The sequence below is a fragment of the Phoenix dactylifera genome, chromosome 3 (genome assembly GCF_051530095.1).
Source record: "Phoenix dactylifera cultivar Ajwa chromosome 3, Ajwa_hap1_PhDact_Kaust_v1.1, whole genome shotgun sequence".
NCBI lineage: Eukaryota > Viridiplantae > Streptophyta > Magnoliopsida > Arecales > Arecaceae > Phoenix > Phoenix dactylifera.
In genome coordinates, this window is record NC_143192.1 from 35,459,565 (window position 1) to 35,480,805 (window position 21,241).

Below are 21,241 nucleotides of genomic sequence, written 5' to 3' on the forward strand. Positions count from 1 at the left end.
TATTTGCAGCCTTACTTGTATATATGAAATTTTGCAGCGATGATCAATTATTCTTTGTGGCTTGACATTCATCAAATAAAGTTTAAAATATTGATCGACCATATAATTTCACCGAATGACTTCTCACTTTCTTTTCACAAAAGCAACTTTTCGACTGCCATTATTCAATAAAGAAACATTCGAATAGATGAAGTGCAGGACAGTGGGTAGTATTTGAGGTGCTTGAATACCAATCACTAGGGTTAGCTTTGCTTCAAGATTAAGAAAATGTGGAATAGAGATGGCAGTTCCTCCTAGAAAAGTTATTCCTACTTTTGGTTGGCTGAAAATTCTTGTTTGTAGCAGAAACAACTATAAGGGAATAAAAAGTTAATTAGAATAGTTATTTCATCTTATTCTTGATTTTATAACTTGTTCTATAGGAATAGACTTATTCGAACCCTTACTGCTAATTTATTTCTCGAAACAAATGTAAACTTACATGTTATGCTAACATAATAGGAACATACATCATGACAATGGAGTAATTAGATAGATGCTGCCGTGTGAATGGGATTGCAGGAGTTTAATGCTCAACACCAATACCATAGGATCAGATTTTAGAAATACAATTCACATCATTAGGCATATATGCTGATAAAATGAGGTTTGATTAAGACAAGTTCAACATAAATGTCGATCTCTGCAACCCTTTGCCCTCTCCCTCTCTTCCCCTCCCGCGATTTCTTCTCTGATGATCCTACCGGATCCAGGAAACCCAAAACTCTCTACAATGCACGCACACTAAAGTGCTATGTAGTGCTCGATGGCCGCCATCAGGAGATGAACGGTTATCAACAGTAATACATCGTATATGACACGTAAGATCATCTTGTTTGATAGTCATTCATCTTTTAATGGCGACTATCGAGCGGTGCATATCATTGCGATGCAACCGTATACCATAAAGGATCTATGCTCCAAAAACTTTTGTTGGCGGAGGCCAGTGTGGGCCAAGTCAGCAAGGCTCGCCCGCGGCGGAGGCCGGTGTGGGCCAAGTTGCAATCGAACGCCGGAGGAGCGCTTGGGATGGTCGGTTTAAAGACCATGGTTAAACCTTTACTATCACCTGCGGGTTTTAGTGAGATGGCAGCGCTTACGGTCCTAACAGTAGTATCAGAGCCAGCTGGGGGGGGGGGGGGGAGAATTCGCCCACGGCGGAGGCCGGTGTGGGCCAAGTCGCAATCGAATGCCAGAGGGGCGCTTGGGATGGTCGGTTTAAAGACCATGGTTAAGCCTTTACTATTACATGCAGGTTTTAGTCGGTCCTAACAACTTTCCATATCTTTCCTTTCAAATGTAAACTTTCTACCCATGATCAGCATAGGAATAAAAAGTCAATTTAGCTCAAAGAACTGAAAGCAAATTGAGAATGTGAGGTGTTTTAGGTCCTCCTCTAGCTTTTGTAATTACTGGAATCCAATTATTCACCTGCTCTCTATACAGGTGGACCAATGGTTGATAGGTTGTATGGACGGCTGCGGGTGCATAACTACACTCTTCTTTTTCCAACTAAATTATTTGGACTCTTCATCTATTAGGCAAAAGCTGGAGAGGATCTAACCATATATAAACAATCCACTCTTCCACCTTCGCATCAGATTTGCAAGCTTAGAGCCACATATAAAATTGCACCTATATGGAGCCTTCCAATTGGAGAAGACAGTCGCAGACACAGAAGAGTACACATGAGCCCATGTCTTTCCCCACAGCCCATTTCATAAAATATTTTGTTTCAATCATCACACTGCATTCTCACCACAAAACAGCGAATAGAATATAATTGCACCAAAGTCCAACTGATGCAAGCTTTATATCCCGAACAAACCGTTCCATCCCATTTGGTTGTCCAACCCATCGTCTTCTTTTATATTTCAATCCAATGTCATCTTCTCCCTCTTACGTACGTATAGCTCCGGCCGGCTAATTTGTCCGGCTCGGTCAAAGCACTATGAGCGTCGTTGTCCGCCACCTTCGCCTCCTTGGGGTGGTTCTATATACACCCCCCCTATTGCTCAGGACACCCCCCAAAAATTAAAAAAAAATTAAATACTCTCTGCACCCCCCATTTGCTAAGGACACCCCTAAAAAATTAAAAATTCCTAAATTACCCCCCACCCTCCCCACCCCCTCACCTAAATTGCTCTCTACACCCCCCAAACCCCCCCCCCCCACCCCGCTCTTCCCCCCCAAAACACCTCGCCAACGCCCAAAACCCCCCCGTTCCCCCTTCTCCCTCTCGTCGCCGGCATTCTCCCGATCTCCGACCACCTCGCCGGCTTCTCCCGGAACCACCTCGCCGGCTTCTCCCGAAATTTTTTTTTTTCACGGTTCGTGCTCCGTTCGGCACTGGATCGCCGAACAAAAGGCTTCTGTTCGGCTGAACAGTGCCGGACAGAAGCCTTCTGTTCGGCACGGTGCAGCCGAACAGATCTGTTCGGTTGAGGGTTGCCGAACAGAAGGCTTCTGTTCGGCACTGTTCAGCCGAACAGAAGCCTTTTGTTCGGCGATCCAGTGCCGAACGGAGCAGAAACCGTGAAAAAAAAAAAATTTCGAAACAAGGTGGAACACGTACCTTTGCGGCCGATTCTTCGTCCCAAATCACTAGTTGCTTGTCCATGCTTCGAATGGGGCTTAAATCTCCTTCAAAGATCGCCTAAACGATGTAAATGGATCGAGGGGTTTAAGGGGGGTTTGAGGGGTGTTTTTTTTTTTTCTTTTCAAAACGAAACGGAGGAGGAGGAAGGGGGGGTGTATGAGAAAATTTCAAGGGCAATATGGTAATTACACTAAAGGTTAGTTTGGGTATTTTTTTTTGGTTTTTGGGGGGTGTCCTTAGCAATAGGGGGGGTGTATATAGAACCACCCGCCTCCTTGCCATCATCCCAGAGGAATTTAGAGCTCATCTATCCAAATTTATCTAAAATGACACCAACTTTTAGCCGAACGGTTCCGATTTCATCTTTAGAAATAGCAACGTTCACTAACCATCGGATCTTTTGTAATTTACTTCAATGTCAGGTCTGATCGATAGTGTAGCTTTCATTTGCTTGAGATCTAAAAGGGAGAGCGCCATATTCTGGTTAGAGATTTCCACAAAGCTTCTCCTGTTCTCCGACCTTGAACTCCAATGCTTCTAGCTTATTTGCTTGCCAGCTTCCTTCTCTTTGATGCGACATGTCCGAAGCAATTCTATGATCCTAATTCCTGCGCATCCAGTGAATTCTCAGGGGGTTCTCGATACATCTGCAACGATTCTCCAACTTCATGCCAAACATTCATAGTCTACCGAGCGCGGCATGGCTTCGAGACCGTATCGAAGATTTCCAGGTTGTTTGGTGTGGAGCAAGACGAGGTGCTCCATGCAAACAACCTAACGAGCCCCTCTCGGATCCTCGAGAAGGACTGGGCGGTTCTCGTTCCCATCAATTGCTCCTGCTCCGGCAATTTCTTCCGATCCAACGTAAGCTACTCGATCCCTGAAGATGCGACATTCACCAAAATTTCTTGCGAGGTTTTCGGAGGCTTGGTGAAACTGCACACTCTCGTTAAGGAGCATCCGTCTAATGCTAATAATCTCGAGGTAGGGGCAGAGGTTACCGTGCCTCTAACCTGTGCTTGTCCTGATTCCAACAATAGTAGAGATGGAATTATGTACCTTGTAACATACCCCATTGTTGAAGAAGACGACACAGTAGTGGTAGGCAAAAGATTTGGCATCTCTCCTAGTGATATATGGGTGGAAAATAATCTAGGTGGTCCGAATCCCATAGTGTTTCCAAGTACCACCATTTTAGTTCCTCTTCGAGCAATGCCTTCCATCAATTCCAGCATTAAAGATCCAGACAACGAGGAGCATGGCTTCGTTCCAATCACATCTACTGTAATGACCGGAGGCAGCATAAATCAAAAGAATTTATACGCGATTGGCTCCGGGGTGGGGATTTTTTTCATGCTTCTTGCATTAGCTGGCGTGGGTTTCTATTACAAGGCCAGGTTTAAGCTGAGAGAGAATAAATTTGACTCGTTATCCACGCGGAGTTCCGCGGCATCATGCCTGTCTCCTGATTTGGTTGCGGAGATGTCCAAGTACTCTCTCGTCAGCTACAGCTTCGAAGAGCTCAGGCGGGCTACAATGGGTTTCAGCGAAGACACCAAGTTGGGTTCTTCAGTTTACAAGGGAAGGCTTGGAGTCGCAGATGTTATCATAAAGAGAATGGGATTTGGCGATGCTCAAAGAACCATCAGTATATACTCCAAGATCAATCACATTAATATCGTTAACTTGGAGGGGGTCTGCTATGGGGAGAGCGACTTCTCTTCGTCATATTTGGTGTTTGAGTTTGTTTCAAATGGATGTCTGAGAGATTGTTTGAGGAATCCAGCAAACGTTCTCCCATGGCGTAGGAGGACACAGATTGCTTTCGATGTGGCCATCGGGCTTCACTACATTCATCACTGCACGGCCCCATCTTACATTCACATGAACATCACCAGCAGAAGCATCTTGATCGCAGAAGATTGGAGAGCAAAAATTGCAAACTTAGGAATGGGTTCTGTCATCGATTCTGATAAGGAGAGGGGTACTGATGTTATGATGACTTTCGAGGGGTGGATTGCGCCCGAGTACCTTCGTCATGGTTCGGTTTCAGACAAAGTGGATGTGTTCGCATTTGGGGTTGTTTTGTTGGAGCTCCTGTCTGCCAAAGAGGCTAGAGATGGGACTTTGTTGAAGAAGCTGGGATTTTTGACCGGAGGAGGAGGAGCTAGTGGCTGTTTCGAGGAGTTGAGAGCTTTCATGGATCCATCTCTTAAGGATTACCCCCTCGGAGAAGCTTTGTGCATGGCTATTTTAGCCAAGGCTTGTCTAGAGGATGATCCCTTGCCTCGCCCATCAACAAATGACATCCTTAAGATCCTTGCAAGGATGGTTCGATAGCTTCATGCAATTATTGTAACAATTTAAGTCTATGAGATCTTTGATGCAACAATGTAGGAGATTTTATTCTGCTTTGTCTTTGCAACTTGCTGTATTAGTATTTCTTTCAAGAAAAGATTAGGAGAACTTAATTGCTTTGATTAAGTGAGTCTAACTTGCTTGACAAAAAAGTGATCACAAAAGAAGCAGGGGAGGAGAGAAGAAAGGAATCATCCCGATTCATATGCAATCCTCAGCTGGAGGAAAGCATCTCCGTATTGCCGCAACTGCTACAATTTTTTATAGAGAAATGACTCATGATCTAGCAATAGAATTTTCCTGTTTTTGAAAATATTACCAGCTTGGACAAATATGATTGTAATGATTCTAAAAGTTAGAACAGAGTGCAAATGAGGAGGCCGCTGATACACGAAACGCACTGCTCCAAAACATAGAACTAAGCTACTGATTGAAGATTAAAAGGTCAGAGCAAACACTTGACGGTAATAAAATTCGTGGTATAAAGACTGCCTATAAGTATATTGTGAGGACCCGTGCGGGCGTGTGTTTAGTCCTACATCGGTTATTCGCTGGGTAGATCTTGGGTACTTATACAGGATCAAGGAACCCAAATAATACCTTCCGGCTAGCCATTTTGGGTGAGGTCCTGGGTTGTTACAAATGGTATCAGAGCGGACCCGGCACATAACTTATGTGGACTAGGGGACACTGCAGCACGGATCCATTGGGGTTGACCACGGACCGATCGTGGTGTTTGTGATTAAATTTGAATGGATTTGAACCCTTAGCCTGACGAGGACGTCAGGGCTTGAACGGGGGGAGTATGTGAGGACCTGTGCGGGCGTGTGTTTAGTCCTACATCGGTTATTCGCTGGGTAGATCTTGGGTACTTATACAGGATCAAGGAACCCAAATAATACCTTCCGGCTAGCCATTTTGGGTGAGGTCCTGGGTTGTTACATATATATCATTAAGAACTCGCATGGTCTCCGTGGATCCATGGTTGGTCTAAATGAACTGCGCATCTTTTGACTTGTTGAATTGGTCTTGCATCATCCTTCTGCGCAAAGGTAATCAATCACAAATCTGACCCACTAGGTAGGTGCTTAAAATATATACAAAAGCATAGTATGTCTGTGAGATACGGGCTGAAGTCGGCAGCCCCAGTCGACTTCAGCCGCGTCCTCTTTTGGGGAAGAGCCGGAACAGAGGATCGCGATGGCGATCCTCTCCGGCTCCTCCGGGGACAAATGGGGCAAGGGCGCCGCGGGATACCCGCAGCACCCCCCTCCGGTAAATCCGCGGCCAACCGCGGCCGTGGATCTCGCTCGAATCGCGGCGGAGGGCCGTTACGATGGGACGATAAAACCCCATCTTACCTTCCCCTAGGGCCACCTCCGAGCTCCTTCCCTCCTCCTCCCTCCTTCCCTCCTCCTCCTCTCCTTGGTGACCGGCATGCCCTCCCGCCCGATCAACCATCCGAAGCCCCTTCGTGGGCCATCCCCTGTTCCAAGATTTGTTTTGGCTGTCGGAAAGCCCCACTGCCGTCGCCGCCACTTGACCGCCGGACTGAGCCACTTGCGGCCGGGATCCGCCGCCTCCGTCGACCACCGGTAAGCCCCTTCTTTGGCTCTTCGTTCCATTGCCATTTCTCCTTGATTTTTTCCCCTCTGTTTTGGCCCCAAACCGAGACCACTCTTGGTCTCTTCCTCCCTGTCAGCCACCGCAGCGACTGCCGGCTGCCACTGCGGCCGGCTGGCCGTCAACCGGGCGACATCCTCCGGCCACCCAAGCCGGCCCTCTACCCTCTTTCCTCTCCCTTCTCTCGGTTTCTATCTCCCCTGTTCATGGGGGGGGGGGGGAGGATGATGGCCCTTACGGGCCGAACGGGGCCAAGCATGGGCCCTGTTCACCGCGGGCCCAACTTGGGCCCAATCCGAACCCGAAATCCGAAACAAAAAAAAAGAAAATCCGAAACCCGAAACCCCGTTCAGATCCGAGCCCGGAATCCGAACCCGAACCCGAACCCGGAACCCGAAATCCCAACCCATTTGGCCAATAAATGGAATTTTGCAGTTAAGCCCTTGGCAGTATATTATTTCACAAAAGAGCCTTCTGCAAGTTATGTTAGATCCCTATAAGAAAGATTATTACATAAGAGTCCCCAAATGTATTCGATTGGTCCCTCCACTAAAGTTTTATTATAGAACAGTACCCTGTAATTAAGTATTAGCCCCTGCAATGCATAAATAATCCATTAGAGACCAACTTTGGGGGCCCTATTGGGCTGGATCTATGCGGGCCAATTGGGCCATGTCCGATATAGGCCCATCGGGCCATGCCCATTATATGCCAACTCTGAGCCCTGTTGGGCCATGTTCAATAGTATTACTTTTGGTTTTGCTTAGCTCTGAAATTTACAAAGAAATTAATTAAATGTTAACAGGTGAACTTGATCCGCTTATCTGAAGTAGGAATTAAGCGAGAAGAAGTAAGTAACTTAATACTTCAAGTGTGATTTCTAAATTATTTGATAAACTGATTATGTTTTGGCATATGTTTTGTATTCAGTAAAATGGGTCAGGCATGTTAAATTTTATTTGAAAATCATGTTATATGCTCTGAAATCCGTGAAATATAATTGGACAATTTCTGAAATATATTTTTATATACATATGCATTCTCAGCATGGCTATGATCTGTTCTGTTCTATTCTGGCCCCGCCAATGGGGATTATACGTTGGACCTGTCGACTTGTAATCTGTGAGGAACCGATTTTGACACCGTGCCACCGGTGATTAGAATAGTGGTTTCTGGACACCGTTACCACCGGTGACTAACAATAGTGGTTTCTGGCACTCTGTGCAACCCATGCCACTGGGTTACGTGGCCGTAGCCTATCATGTTGAGATTCTGGTGTCAGAGTTTTCGGAAAAATGATAATAAGTTTTGAAAACAGCAAAACAATGATATTTATGATTTATTCCAAACATTATCCTGTATTTTGATCTGATATGCTCTGACCCCACTTTGGGGTACTTTGTTGCTTACTGGGCTAGTGTAGCTCATTATTTTATTTTCTCTGTTTTTCAGATCCAGAGGCTTGATCGCACGGGATTGGGAAGTGCGTTAGATTTTCCGACGATTTCTTCGATTATTGGCATTTTAGTTAGATTAGTTTGGACATTTGAATTATGTTGTCGAATGTTATTTTGAAATTTTGTAAGACTACTTTTGAACAACTTAAATAATTATGTCAGTTTTGAACATCTATATTTGCTCCGATATGTTCCGATGCCTTGCATGCCTGCGCGGCCCGCCATGCGGGCGTGCAGCGTCTGCCATGCCTCGGGCTCGGGGCGTGACAGATTTGGTGGTATCAGAGCTCAGGTTTCAGATTCCTAGGGATTGTGTTTGAAATAGTCAGATGGAGCTTAAGTTTTAGGATCTTTAGGATTCGTCAGAAAGTTTGAGAGATGGGTAGACATTAGGCCATTAGACGAATGCATTTATTTGCTTTTGTTATTGACAAATTTGAGTTATTTTATCATAATTTTGAAATGCTAAAATTAGAATGCAACCTAATTATGGTCGTAACCGAAGTGTGAATGAGCTACTCTGAGAGTTTTCTTGGTAGAGCAATTTGTATTTCAAGTTATGATTAATTAGATTTTGACTAAATTAAGTGAAGAAATATTAATCATGAGATATTATCGTGCAATATAATTATTTTGGAAGTTTAACTTGATATCAGGCACTGTGGATATTGCTTCTAGTTGAAGTTAATTATTTTGATGGCAAATTAAGATTCATTTATAAAAAGATGTTTAAAGGTTGGACTAGAAAATATTCATTGAAATCTGTACGTGGATCATGCATGGAACTCGTATATAGAAGGAAAATATACTTGGGGATGAGACTTAAGAATTTTTATTTGGCTCTAACCCTTGAGACTTGAAACAATTAAGATTGATATTTTGATGGATCTCAATGTAAAATCATAAAGCTTGTATCTTGATGGAATTTCTTGTAAATCTTTGAACCAGATTATTAGATTCTTGTGAATTAAATATTTATAAATCAAGGCCATGAGTTGATTGTGGATTTTGTATCACCATATGAGAAATGCAAGTGGGATTTCATGAGAGGCCCAAATAAGTTTAGCCTAAAAGAAAAGATTCGGGATGATTGACTAGGCTCCAGAGTAAGCTAATCTAGAATCTCTTAATTATCAAAGCTTAGAATAAATATTAACTTGTATAATGGAATTGTCAAGGGAAACTAGAATTAGCTTAGTTCAAATTTGGAACTAGAATATGATTACTTGATTATATAATGGTACAAATACGACAACTATCTCAAGGGTTAATCATGACCTAGTATACTTGGGAAGCAAGGATAAAATTTTGCTTGGATATTAAAAAAAAAATGTTGATGATCTGGGATCATTAAGAAATTTTGGAGAATATTGATCAGAGTTGCGCAGCGAAAGTATGATGGACTGAGTAAATTTAAACTGGTCAAAAATATTGATTGTGTTTTGGTAATATGTTATGATGAAAGACTATGTTGTTCAATAATGAAACATTTTGTTAATAAGAGAAGGTGAATACTATTGATTCTCAGGTCAATCATAATATGATTATGTTATCTCTTGGATAGACTTTGCTATTTTTGGGTATGATAAGAAAATAATAATAATAATAATAATTTGAGCGTATCATGACTCGGGTTAGTTGATTGTTGACCAAATATGGTCTAATTTGTTAAGTATCCGAATAAACTATGCATTATTTGCTCTCATCTTATGATTTATAAGTTTAAGTTAAAGGCTTTGTGGCATATTGAATCATGGTATCAATACTTTGCCTTCTCAGACCTGCTCTTGTGATTTGATACAAATCATCTTTGAGATAGACCGTTGCTATCTAATGATCATCAGTACATGTTCATTTTGTGAATTACATTTCTAGCCATTTAATGATTTGACTCTAAGGTTGGCCATTATCCTTTGAGGGATCAACACACTACCATGATAAGTGTATGAGATCTATTTCATTTCAAGTTTTATCCCAAACACAACTAATTTTAATCAATCCTATTGTGAATCAATCCTGATCCAATCTCGAGTGAACATGCATCAAGATGATAATTTCAATCTGAGATTTTAGTTAGTCACTTATGAAATTTTTGATAATTGATCTAAAGCTATCTATCACACTGATTTTGATCAGGGAGAATGAGATCTTGGATTTATATTACTCAATGGGCTGAACATTTTTAAATTTGAAAGGCTTAGATCTCTTAAATTTCGAGGACGAAATTATTCTAAGGGGGAGAGAATGTGAGATACGGGCTGAAGTCGGCAGCCCCAGCCGACTTCAGCCGCGTCTTCTTTTGGGGAAGAGCCGGAACAGAGGATCGCGATGGCGATCCTCTCCGACTCCTCCGGGGACAAACGGGGCAAGGGCGTCGCGGGATACCCGCAGCACCCCGCTCCGGTAAATCCGCGGCCAACCGCGGCCGCGGATCTCGCTCGAATCGCGACGGAGGGCCGTTACGATGGGCCGATAAAACCCCATCTTACCTTCCCCTAGGGCCACCTCCGAGCTTCTTCCTCCTCCTCCCTCCTTCCCTCCTCCTCCTCTCCTTGGTGACCGGCATGCCCTCCCGCCCAATCAACCATCTGAAGCCCCTTCGTGGGCCATCCCCTGTTCCAAGATTTGTTTTGGCTGTCGGAAAGCCCCACGGCCGTCGCCGCCACTTGACCACCGAACTGAGCCACCTGCGGCCGGGATTCGCCGCCTCCGTCGACCGCCGGTAAGCCCCTTCTTTGGCTCTTCGTTCCATTGCCATTTGTCCTTGATTTTTTTCTCTCTGTTTTGGCCCCAAACCGAGATCACTCTCGGTCTCTTCCTCCCTGTCAGCCACCGCAGCGACCGCCGGCCGCCACTGCGGCTGGCTGGCTGTCAACCGGGCGACAGCCTCCGGCCACCCAAGCCGGCCCTCTACCCTCTTTCCTCTCCCTTCTCTTGGTTTCTATCTCCCCTGTTTATGGGGGGGATTTGGGGAAGATGATGGCCCTTACAGGCCGAACGGGGCCAAGCATGGGCCCTGTTCACCGTGGGCCCAACTTGGGCCCAGTCTGAACCCGAAACCCGAAACAAAAAAAAAAGAAAATCCGAAACCCGAAACCCAGTTCAGATCCGAGCCCGGAATCCGAACCCGAACCCGAACCCGGAACCCGAAACCCAAACCCATTTGGCCAATAAATGAAATTTTGCAGTTAAGCCCTTGGCAGTATATTATTTCACAAAAGAGCCTTCTGCAAGTTATGTTTGATCCCTATAAGAAAGATTATTACATAAGAGTCCCCAAATGTATTCGATTGGTTCCTCTACTAAAGTTTTATTATAGAACAGTACCTTGTAATTAAGTATTAGCCCCTGCAATGCATAAATAATCCATTAGAGACCAACTTTGGGGGCCCTATTGGGCTGGATCTATGCGGGCCAATTGGGCCATGTCCGATATAGGCCCATCGGGCCATGCCCATTATATGCCAACTCTGAGCCCTGTTGGGCCATGTTCAATAGTATTACTTTTGGTTTTGCTTAGCTCTGAAATTTACAAAGAAATTAATTAAATATTAACAGGTGAACTTAATCCGCCTACCTGAAGTAGGAATTAAGCGAGAAGAAGTAAGTAACTTAATACTTCAGGTGTGATTTCTAAATTATTTGATAAACTGATTATGTTTTGACATATGTTTTGTATTTAGTAAAATGGGTTAGGCATGTTAAATTTTATTTGAAAATCATGTTATATGCTCTGAAATCCGTGAAATATAATTGGACAATTTCTGAAATATATTTTTATATACATATGTATTTTCAGCATGGCTATGATCTGTTCTGTTCTGTTCTGGCCCCGCCAATGGGGATTATACGTTGGACCTGTCGACTTGTAATCTGTGAGGAACCGATTTCGACACCGTGCCACCGGTGATTATAATAGTGGTTTCTAGATACCGTTGCCACCGGTTACTAACAATAGTGGTTTCTGGCACTCTGTGCAACCCATGCCACTGGGTTACGTGGCCGTAGCCTATCATGTTGAGATTCTGGTATCAGAGTTTTTGGAAAAATGATAATAAGTTTTGAAAACAGCAAAACAATGATATTTATGATTTATTCCATACATTATCCTGTATTTTGATCTGATATGCTCTGACCCCACTTTGAGGTATTTTGTTGCTTACTGGGCTAGTGTAGCTAATTATTCTATTTTCTCTATTTTTCAGATCCAGAGGCTTGATCGCACAGGATTGGGGAGTGCGTTAGATTTTCCGACGATTTCTTCGATTATTGGCATTTTAGTTAGATTAGTTTGGACATTTGAATTATGTTGTCGAATGTTATTTTGAAAATTTGTAAGACTACTTTTGAACAACTTAAATAATTATATCAGTTTTGAACATCTGTATTTGCTCCGATATGTTCCGATGCCTTGCACGCCTGCGCGGCCCGCCGTGCGGGCGTGCGGCGTCTGCCGCGCCTCGGGCTCGGGGCATGACAATGTCGAAGTTATTAAATGTTGGATTTTGTATCATCATGGCTTCCATTGGATAGTGTAGAATCCATAGTTCAGCCAACTAATCAACTTACAATTATGAGCTACTTGATTGGTTGGATATATAACGACGCAGGACCTCACCTAAAATAACTAGCCGGAAGATATTATTTAGGTTTTTTGATCTTGTATAAGTACCTAAGATCTACCTAGTGAATAACTGATGTAGGACTAAACACACACCCGCACAGGTCTTCACATATCCCCCCATTCAAGCCCTGACGTCCTCATCAGGCTAAGGGTTCAAATTCATTCAAATCTAATTATAAATACCACGATCGACCTATGATCATCCCCAATAGATTCGTGTTGCAGTATCTCCTAGTACACATTGGTTATGGGCTTTGATACCATTTGTGACGATGTGAACCTCACCCAAAATGGCTAGCCGGAAAATATTATTTGGGTTTCTTGATCTTGTATAAGTATCCAAAATATACCCAACGAATAATCGATGTGGGACTAAAATATGCCCACACAGGCTCTCATAGGATAACTTTACACTATCCACCCTTTAACCGCCATCCAAACAGAGTCTTAATAGAAAAGTGTTCCTGTCACGCCCCGAACCCAGCACCCGGGTCCGGTACGCGACCGGCCGCATGAGCCCTAAAGCAGTGCCCTAAAGATCATGCAAGGCCTATGATTAACCAAAAATTTCAATAAATCCACAATTAATCTAGTAATTCAAATAGAGCAGTCCGACATGTCCAAATAAACAAATTAGTTCAATTACAAGATCTTCAAATGTTCATCGACATCAAAGAAGGATAAACAACTAACTAACTAATGACTCTGGTGCTCGCACTCTGCGCCCATCCCATCCAAAACTATGCATCCTGCAACTCTGGTAAAGAAAAAGAAGAAAAAGGGGGGTGAGCTTTACAGCCCAGTAAGAATCCCTACACATCCATACCAACACAATAATAATATGAATTCGAAAACCACGACAAATCGATGCACATTTCATGAAATCATAAACAGTTTCCATAAGACTCAAATAATCAATATAATTATGAACATCAAGCATCAATAAAAGTCCATAATTATACATCAAACATCAATGAAAATCTGGCCACATAAGAATGATATAGTATATATATAGCTTATAAATCACTATGACTATTTTCAATGCTTTTTCTTCCCATTCCATGTTAACTTGATCCGGATCAATTAACTTTCCGACTTTGGGTCAAATCTTAGTCACATTTCTCAGCCTGTGGTGGGGCAACCAAATTATCACATTTTCAGCCTGTGGCGGGGCCTGCACACTATAGTTCCACATTTCTAGCCTGTGATGGGGCCTATCAAAGTATCACATTTTCAGCCTGTGGCGGGGCCTGCACATTATAGTTCCACATTTCTAGCCTGTGAGGGGGCCTACCAAAGTATCACATTTTCAGCCTGTGGCGGGGCCTGCACATTATAGTTCCACATTTCTAGCCTGTGAGGGGCCTACCAAAGTATCACATTTTCAGCCTGTGGCGGGGCCTGCACATTATAGTTCCACATTTCTAGCCTGTGAGGAGGCCTACCAAAGTACCACATTTTTAACCTGTGACGGGGCCTGCCATAATAACAAGATAAACCCAAAGTCCCTTTTCATGCAATCCAGTTTACATCCACACATCAATTTTTTTTTATTTATTTCCGGCTTTAAACTAACCACGATCACGTTTCCAGCCCGTGACGAGGCAACCAATATCACATGATTAGTTTAGAGCACCACATCCATCAGTCCAATTATGTAGGTGTAGGTTATGCGCATGCATGCATCCATCATGATACCAACCACAAGCGAATACGATCATAATATCAACCACAAGCCAACACAATCAAAATATAATTTAATAAAACTATTTTTGATTTGTCTGGATCATAGCATATCATATATATCTAAGTATATATATATATAAAAAATTATATCATGCAGGATTGGTGTACAAGAATCCTTACAGAAATTGTAGACTGACTCAAGCACAGATCCGAATCACAACCTACGCGCTGGGGTGCTGAGTCCCCTGATCAAACTCTCCTGGCACCGCTGACTCTTCCCCTACAACATCAATTATAATTCACAAACTAAATTATTTAATATTTAAATATTCTAAACCATAATTCACATCTACTATGGGGTCCATCATCAGGTCTCCAAACATCTCAATCCCTCAAATCTAGGGTAGTCGGGGTGGCCCGACTTCCACCCTGTACCATCAGTCTATGTCATCGCCAGCCGTGGCCGCTGCCACGCCGGCGATGATGGCCGGTCCCGATGAAGAGACCAAGAGAAAGGGATGATTCCTCTCTCTTCATGGTTGGGAGTACATTTTCCTTCCTCAAATCTTTTTGATCCAAGGGCAACAGCCATGGTGGCTGTGCCCTCTCCTTCCCCAACCCGACAACAACTCGGCCACCATTGGCCGAACCTTCATCGGCCACTACTCCGGCGATGATGGCCGGCCAAGAGAGGAAGGGATGAAAGAAAAAGTCGGCAGAGGTCGGAAGGCCCTCTGCCTTCTTCTTCTTCCCTAAGACAAAGAACCCCCCCCCCTTCTTCCACCATCATTGACATAGGGCCACCGTGATGGTGGCTCGGCTCCCCCACCCGACGGCAGCCACAGTGGCTCTCACCGTCGTCACCAGTCGGCGGCCAACCGACGAGAGGAAGAGGGAAAGGGGATGGGATCACGAGGGAGAAAGCCTCGGATCCACACTTCCCATCTTCAGTTAACCCTAGAAATTCCTCACCAAAACCTCCCACAGTCCCGATTCAACCCAGCTTCCATGGATCCGGCCAACCCGGCGGCCGGCGGCGGCTACAAGATCCGAAAAGAGAAGCCGAAACAGGGGTTCCCTGTTTCGAACTCTTCTCCGGCGATTTCACCGGCCAAAAACTTCACCCACGCCGCCCCAAATCCAGGAAATAAAACACAAAGGAAGGAACCATGCTTACCTCGGTCCGGTGGGGGTGTTCCGGCGACCTTTCCGGCGGAAAATCGGAGGAGGAAGACCCTCGGATCCCCAAGCTTCTTCACCCGATTTGTGGGGATCTTCTTGAAGGAAGGAAGAGCTTTAAAGCTTCCTCCACGGTCGGCCGGTTCTCGGAACCGTCGCCTCTCCGGCACTCGGTCTCCTCCGGCGAGTCACCCCCTCTAACGCCGCCGCCCCCCCTCCCCTCTCTTCTCGTTTTTTTTTTTTTTTTTCCCACAATCGTGCCTAGGGCACGATTGTAAACGGGTGGATGGGCCCGGTCTTTTCGGGCCGGCCCGTCCATCTTTTTTTTTTTTTTTTTTTTAGGGGTATTACATACTCTCCCCCTTAAAAAAAATTTCGTCCTCGAAATTAACTTACTTGAAGCCTCAAATTTTTTTTTTTAAAAAAAAATTGCATCCATTATATCATCCCTGAGATTTCAAATAGTCTCCCTCTCGGAGTACCTACCCACAAGATTTGACATACAAAAATTACAGCATCTCAAAACTTAATCCTTTCTATTTATCACACGTAGTAAGTTCTTTTGATCTCCTTCAAAAGAATTCCAACTCCCAACCTTGGATTAAAATGCCATAATTATATCCCAAAGAAATTAATTTCTCTTGATTCTACATAGAGATCATAATTGGCTTAATAGAAATAGGAGAAATCTTTAGTATCAAATGCTCTTAATATTCTATAATCATTTTTCTTTTCATAACTTTGCCTGTGATTAAATGATCAACCTTTATCCTAGGAAAACTGCAAACCCTTTTCAAATAGATAGATTAACAAGTCAGAGCTAGGAGTCGAAGAACTATGTTAAATCATTCCAGGCCCAAGCTTAATCACAAAGCTAACAATCCGTTAACGTTAAATTTGAGATGCCCCAAAATTTTTCTTAGAATTATCAAAAATAGGAGAGCCCATAACTACTTCCAGTAGGCAAAGAATCAACACATTCCCCTCTACTAGAAAACTAACTCAAGTCTTCCATAATAATACCCTTCAGATCAAGGTATCATCATTATTTTTTTTTTCTTTTTCTTATCGGTTTCAAAATAACTCAAACCACTACACTTCCGCTGCGCACTCTGATCTAACTCATCAAATTCTCTAAAGTCACAAAATGATTTCTGTCCAAGGTATCACTTTGCATCGAGACTAAGAAAATCCAAATTTTAAATTTTCAAGTAGAACTAGAGCAAAACCTCTAGATTTTTTTGTTCTCGATTTATATAGAGTATACTTACCATAACTAACCCCCAATCTTTTAGTCAAGTTTAAGATCACTACGTGATCTCCACAACCTTTTTAGAATCCAAAAATATCTAGGTTTAATTTAAAGGGGTAATTCTTGTATTCCCTTAGCAATTTAATCAGAAAATCTACATTGATTTTCCTTCCAACAGAATTTATTTCAAATTCAATGGGTTAGAACTGTTGAGCCAATATCACTATAAGTAGGAATTAACCCTATCAACCTCCAAATTCTTTTTCACCAAAATTCTTAGTGTCTATGATCAATGCTACACATAATAACTCACATAAGCATCTCAAAATCGAAATTTCTACTCAATTTTGTATTTTACAATGACAAAGATTTCAAGTTAACACACCCAATAATCTCCAACAATTATAAGAAAAATTCAGTAGCCCAATCCAAATATGAGAATTCAAATAATTAGAATTCCTCCATCAATATGCATACTCTATGGTCTCAAAATAATCAAATACATCAATAGGAAATAGACCTATTTGCAATATCCAACATGCCAATATCAGATATAATCCACATGCATTTTCAACTTCGAAGAACGTTCCTTTCAATATTATGAAATCTTCTTAGCTCACTCCAATACTATGGAAGATCTACGTACAAATCTCACTCTAATAATTAGTAGCAAAATCAAAAGTACAATCATATCAAAACCCATATCAAGTTTGAATTTTCAGGTCATTTAAATAATATCTAAACATCGTATAACCGATATGCCATTGTTAACCTTCCTACACTTATCTTAGGTCTAACCTCTCTTATCATGATCACAGACAATTTATACTTTCCTTCTACACTCATCGAAAACCAAATCCGATGCATACATTTTATCACAATGCCCAGTGATCTCACACCTTAAGCACTGAATTTAATTATCATGTCTCAAATGATCGTAACCTTAAGCTATGATATATTTCTGTCACAATCTCTAGTGATCTTAAATATATGCTCAGATTCCAATTTGTCACAATTTTCAATGATCTTAAACCTCAAACTCTGATGCCACTAAGGCCACAATCCCTAGTGGTCTTAAACATTAGATTATAATATCATTCTTGTTACAATCTTAAGTGATTATAAACCAAGTCTCTGATAGTTTTTTTTTTAATCATGATTCCCTACTCACACTCACCTGAACCTGAACCTCAGGATATCTTAACCTTAAGCTCTGATACCACTCTGTCACGCCCCGAACCCAGCACCCGGGTCCGGTACGCGACCGGCCGCATGAGCCCTAGAGCAGTGCCCTAAAGATCATGCAAGGCCTATGATTAACCAAAAATTTCAATAAATCCACAATTAATCTAGTAATTCAAATAGAGCAGTCCGACATGTCCAAATAAACAAATTAGTTCAATTACAAGATCTTCAAATGTTCATCGACATCAAAGAAGGATAAACAACTAACTAACTAATGACTCTGGTGCTCGCACTCTGCGCCCATCCCATCCAAAACTATGCATCCTGCAACTCTGGTAAAGAAAAAGAAGAAAAAGGGGGGTGAGCTTTACAGCCCAGTAAGAATCTCTACACATCCATACCAACACAATAATAATATGAATTCGAAAACCACGACAAATCGATGCACATTTCATGAAATCATAAACACTTTCCATAAGACTCAAATAATCAATATAATTATGAACATCAAGCATCAATAAAAGTCCATAATTATACATCAAACATCAATGAAAATCTGGCCACATAAGAATGATATAGTATATATATAGCTTATAAATCACTATGACTATTTTCAATGCTTTTTCTTCCCATTCCATGTTAACTTGATCCGGATCAATTATCTTTCCGACTTTGGGTCAAATCTTAGTCACATTTCTCAGCCTGTGGTGGGGCAACCAAATTATCACATTTTCAGCCTGTGGCGGGGCTTGCACACTATAGTTCCACATTTCTAGCCTGTGATGGGGCCTATCAAAGTATCACATTTTCAGCCTGTGGCGGGGCCTGCACATTATAGTTCCACATTTCTAGCCTGTGAGGGGGTCTACCAAAGTATCACATTTTCAGCCTGTGGCGGGGCCTGCACATTATAGTTCCACATTTCTAGCCTGTGAGGGGCCTACCAAAGTATCACATTTTCAGCCTGTGGCGGGGCCTGCACATTATAGTTCCACATTTCTAGCCTGTGAGGGGGCCTACCAAAGTACCACATTTTTAGCCTGTGACGGGGCGTGCCATAATAACAAGATAAACCCAAAGTCCCTTTTCATGCAATCCAGTTTACATCCACACATCAATTTCTTTTTATTTATTTCTGGCTTTAAACTAACCACGATCACGTTTCCAGCCCGTGACGAGGCAACCAATATCACATGATTAGTTTAGAGCACCACATCCATCAGTCCAATTATGTAGGTGTAGGTTATGCGCATGCATGCATCCATCATGATACCAACCACAAGCGAATACGATCATAATATCAACCACAAGCCAACACAATCAAAATATAATTTAATAAAACTATTTTTGATTTGTCTGGATCATAGCATATCATATATATCTAAGTATATATATATATATAAAAAATTATATCATGCAGGATTGGTGTACAAGGATCCTTACAGAAATTGTAGACTGACTCAAGCACAGATCCGAATCACAACCTACGCGCTGGGGTGCTGAGTCCCCTGATCAAACTCTCCTGGCACCGCTGACTCTTCCCCTACAACATCAATTATAATTCACAAACTAAATTATTTAATATTTAAATATTCTAAACCATAATTCACATCTACTATGGGGTCCATCACCAGGTCCCCAAACATCTCAATCCCTCAAATCTAGGGCAGTCGGGGTGGCCCGACTTCCACCCTGTACCATCAGTCTATGTCGTCGCCAGCCGTGGCCGCTGCCACGCCGGCGATGATGGCCGGTCCCGATGAAGAGACCAAGAGAAAGGGATGATTCCTCTCTCTTCATGGTTGGGAGTACATTTTCCTTCCTCAAATCTTTTTGATCCAAGGGCAACAGCCATGATGGCTGTGCCCTCTCCTTCCCCAACCCGACAACAACTCGGCCACCATTGGCCGAACCTTCATCGGCCACTACTCCGGCGATGATGGCCGGCCAAGAGAGGGAGGGATGAAAGAAAAAGTCGGCAGAGGTCGGAAGGCCCTCTGCCTTCTTCTTCTTCCCTAAGACAAAGAACCCCCCCCTTCTTCCACCATCATTGACATAGGGCCACCGTGATGGTGGCTCGGCTCCCCCACCCGACGGCAGCCACAGTGGCTCTCACCGTCGTCACCAGTCGGCGGCCAACCGACGAGAGGAAGAGGGAAAGGGGATGGGATCACGAGGGAGAAAGCCTCGGATCCACACTTCCCATCTTCAGTTAACCCTAGAAATTCCTCACCAAAACCTCCCACAGTCCCGATTCAACCCAGCTTCCATGGATCCGGCCAACCCGGCGGCCGGCGGCGGCTACAAGATCCGAAAAGAGAAGCCGAAACAGGGGTTCCCTGTTTCGAACTCTTCTCCGGCGATCTCACCGGCCAAAAACTTCACCCACGCCGCCCCAAATCCAGAAAATAAAACACAAAGGAAGGAACCATGCTTACCTCGGTCCGGTGGGGGTGTTCCGGCGACCTTTCCGGCGGAAAATCGGAGGAGGAAGACCCTCGGATCCCCAAGCTTCTTTACCCGATTTGTGGGGATCTTCTTGAAGGAAGGAAGAGCTTTAAAGCTTCCTCCACGGTCGGCCGGTTCTCGGAACCGTCGCCTCTCCGGCACTCGGTCTCCTCCGGCGAGTCACCCCCTCTAACGCCGCCGCCCCCCCCCTCCCCTCTCTTCTCGTTTTTTCTTTTTTTTTTCCCACGATCGTGCCTAGGGCACGATTGTAAACGGGTGGATGGGCCCGGTCTTTTCGGGCCGGCCCGTCCATCTTTTTTTTTTTTTTTTTTTTTTTTAGGGGTATTACAGTTCCTTTTGCCAAAAATCAAGAACAAGAGGATTAAGGGTGGGCAAGAGGCTCTGATTTCTTGAAAGTTGGAAAGGCTCTGATTAGGCTCTGATTTCCTAATCACCTCTTTCTCCTCTCTAAAACATTCGACCGGCCCATTTTAATGGCCTGTGAAAAGCACTAGTAAGCATTTAACTATCTTTTATACAATTCTGACTCGGACCTAGCAGAACAGTCATGCTACTTCCATCTCAACTTTCTCTCTCTGTTTTTTTTTTTTTTTTTTTTTTTTTTTTTTTTTTTTTTTTTTTTTGAGGAAAGGGAAGGTCAAGCCTATCTGAATTTTATTGAGTAGATGATATTAGAAGTACATATAATGTAGCACAGTAGTACACATATATGGAACACTGAAGAGTGAGATGAGAGCAGAGGTAGAAGGGGTGAAGTATCTAATGGTGGC

At 43.1% G+C, this 21,241-nt stretch overlaps 1 protein-coding gene and 1 long non-coding RNA gene across 2 annotated transcripts; one reads left to right on the forward strand and one right to left on the reverse strand.

The window, feature by feature from the left end:
• Positions 1-3,025: 3,025 nt before the first annotated feature.
• On the forward strand, positions 3,026-5,118 carry LOC103695735 (lysM domain receptor-like kinase 4). Its single transcript, XM_008777129.4, has one exon. It carries the CDS (start codon positions 3,170-3,172, stop codon positions 4,976-4,978), a length of 1,809 nt encoding a protein of 602 aa, XP_008775351.4. The 5' UTR covers positions 3,026-3,169; the 3' UTR covers positions 4,979-5,118.
• Positions 5,119-13,284: 8,166 nt separating this feature from the next.
• LOC149768075 (uncharacterized) lies at positions 13,285-15,711 on the reverse strand. The gene is made up of 3 exons (XR_016399871.1): positions 15,564-15,711; positions 14,567-14,666; positions 13,285-13,457 (listed from the first exon to the last, which is right to left on the reverse strand). It is a non-coding gene; the product is annotated as an uncharacterized LOC149768075 (long non-coding RNA).
• Between the last annotated feature and the right edge of the window lie 5,530 nt (positions 15,712-21,241).

Coding starts and splice junctions, on each gene's coding strand:
- LOC103695735 (XM_008777129.4), top strand. CDS start 3,170: ATGCTTCTAGCTTATTTGCTTGCCAGCTTCCTTCTCTTTGATGCGACA.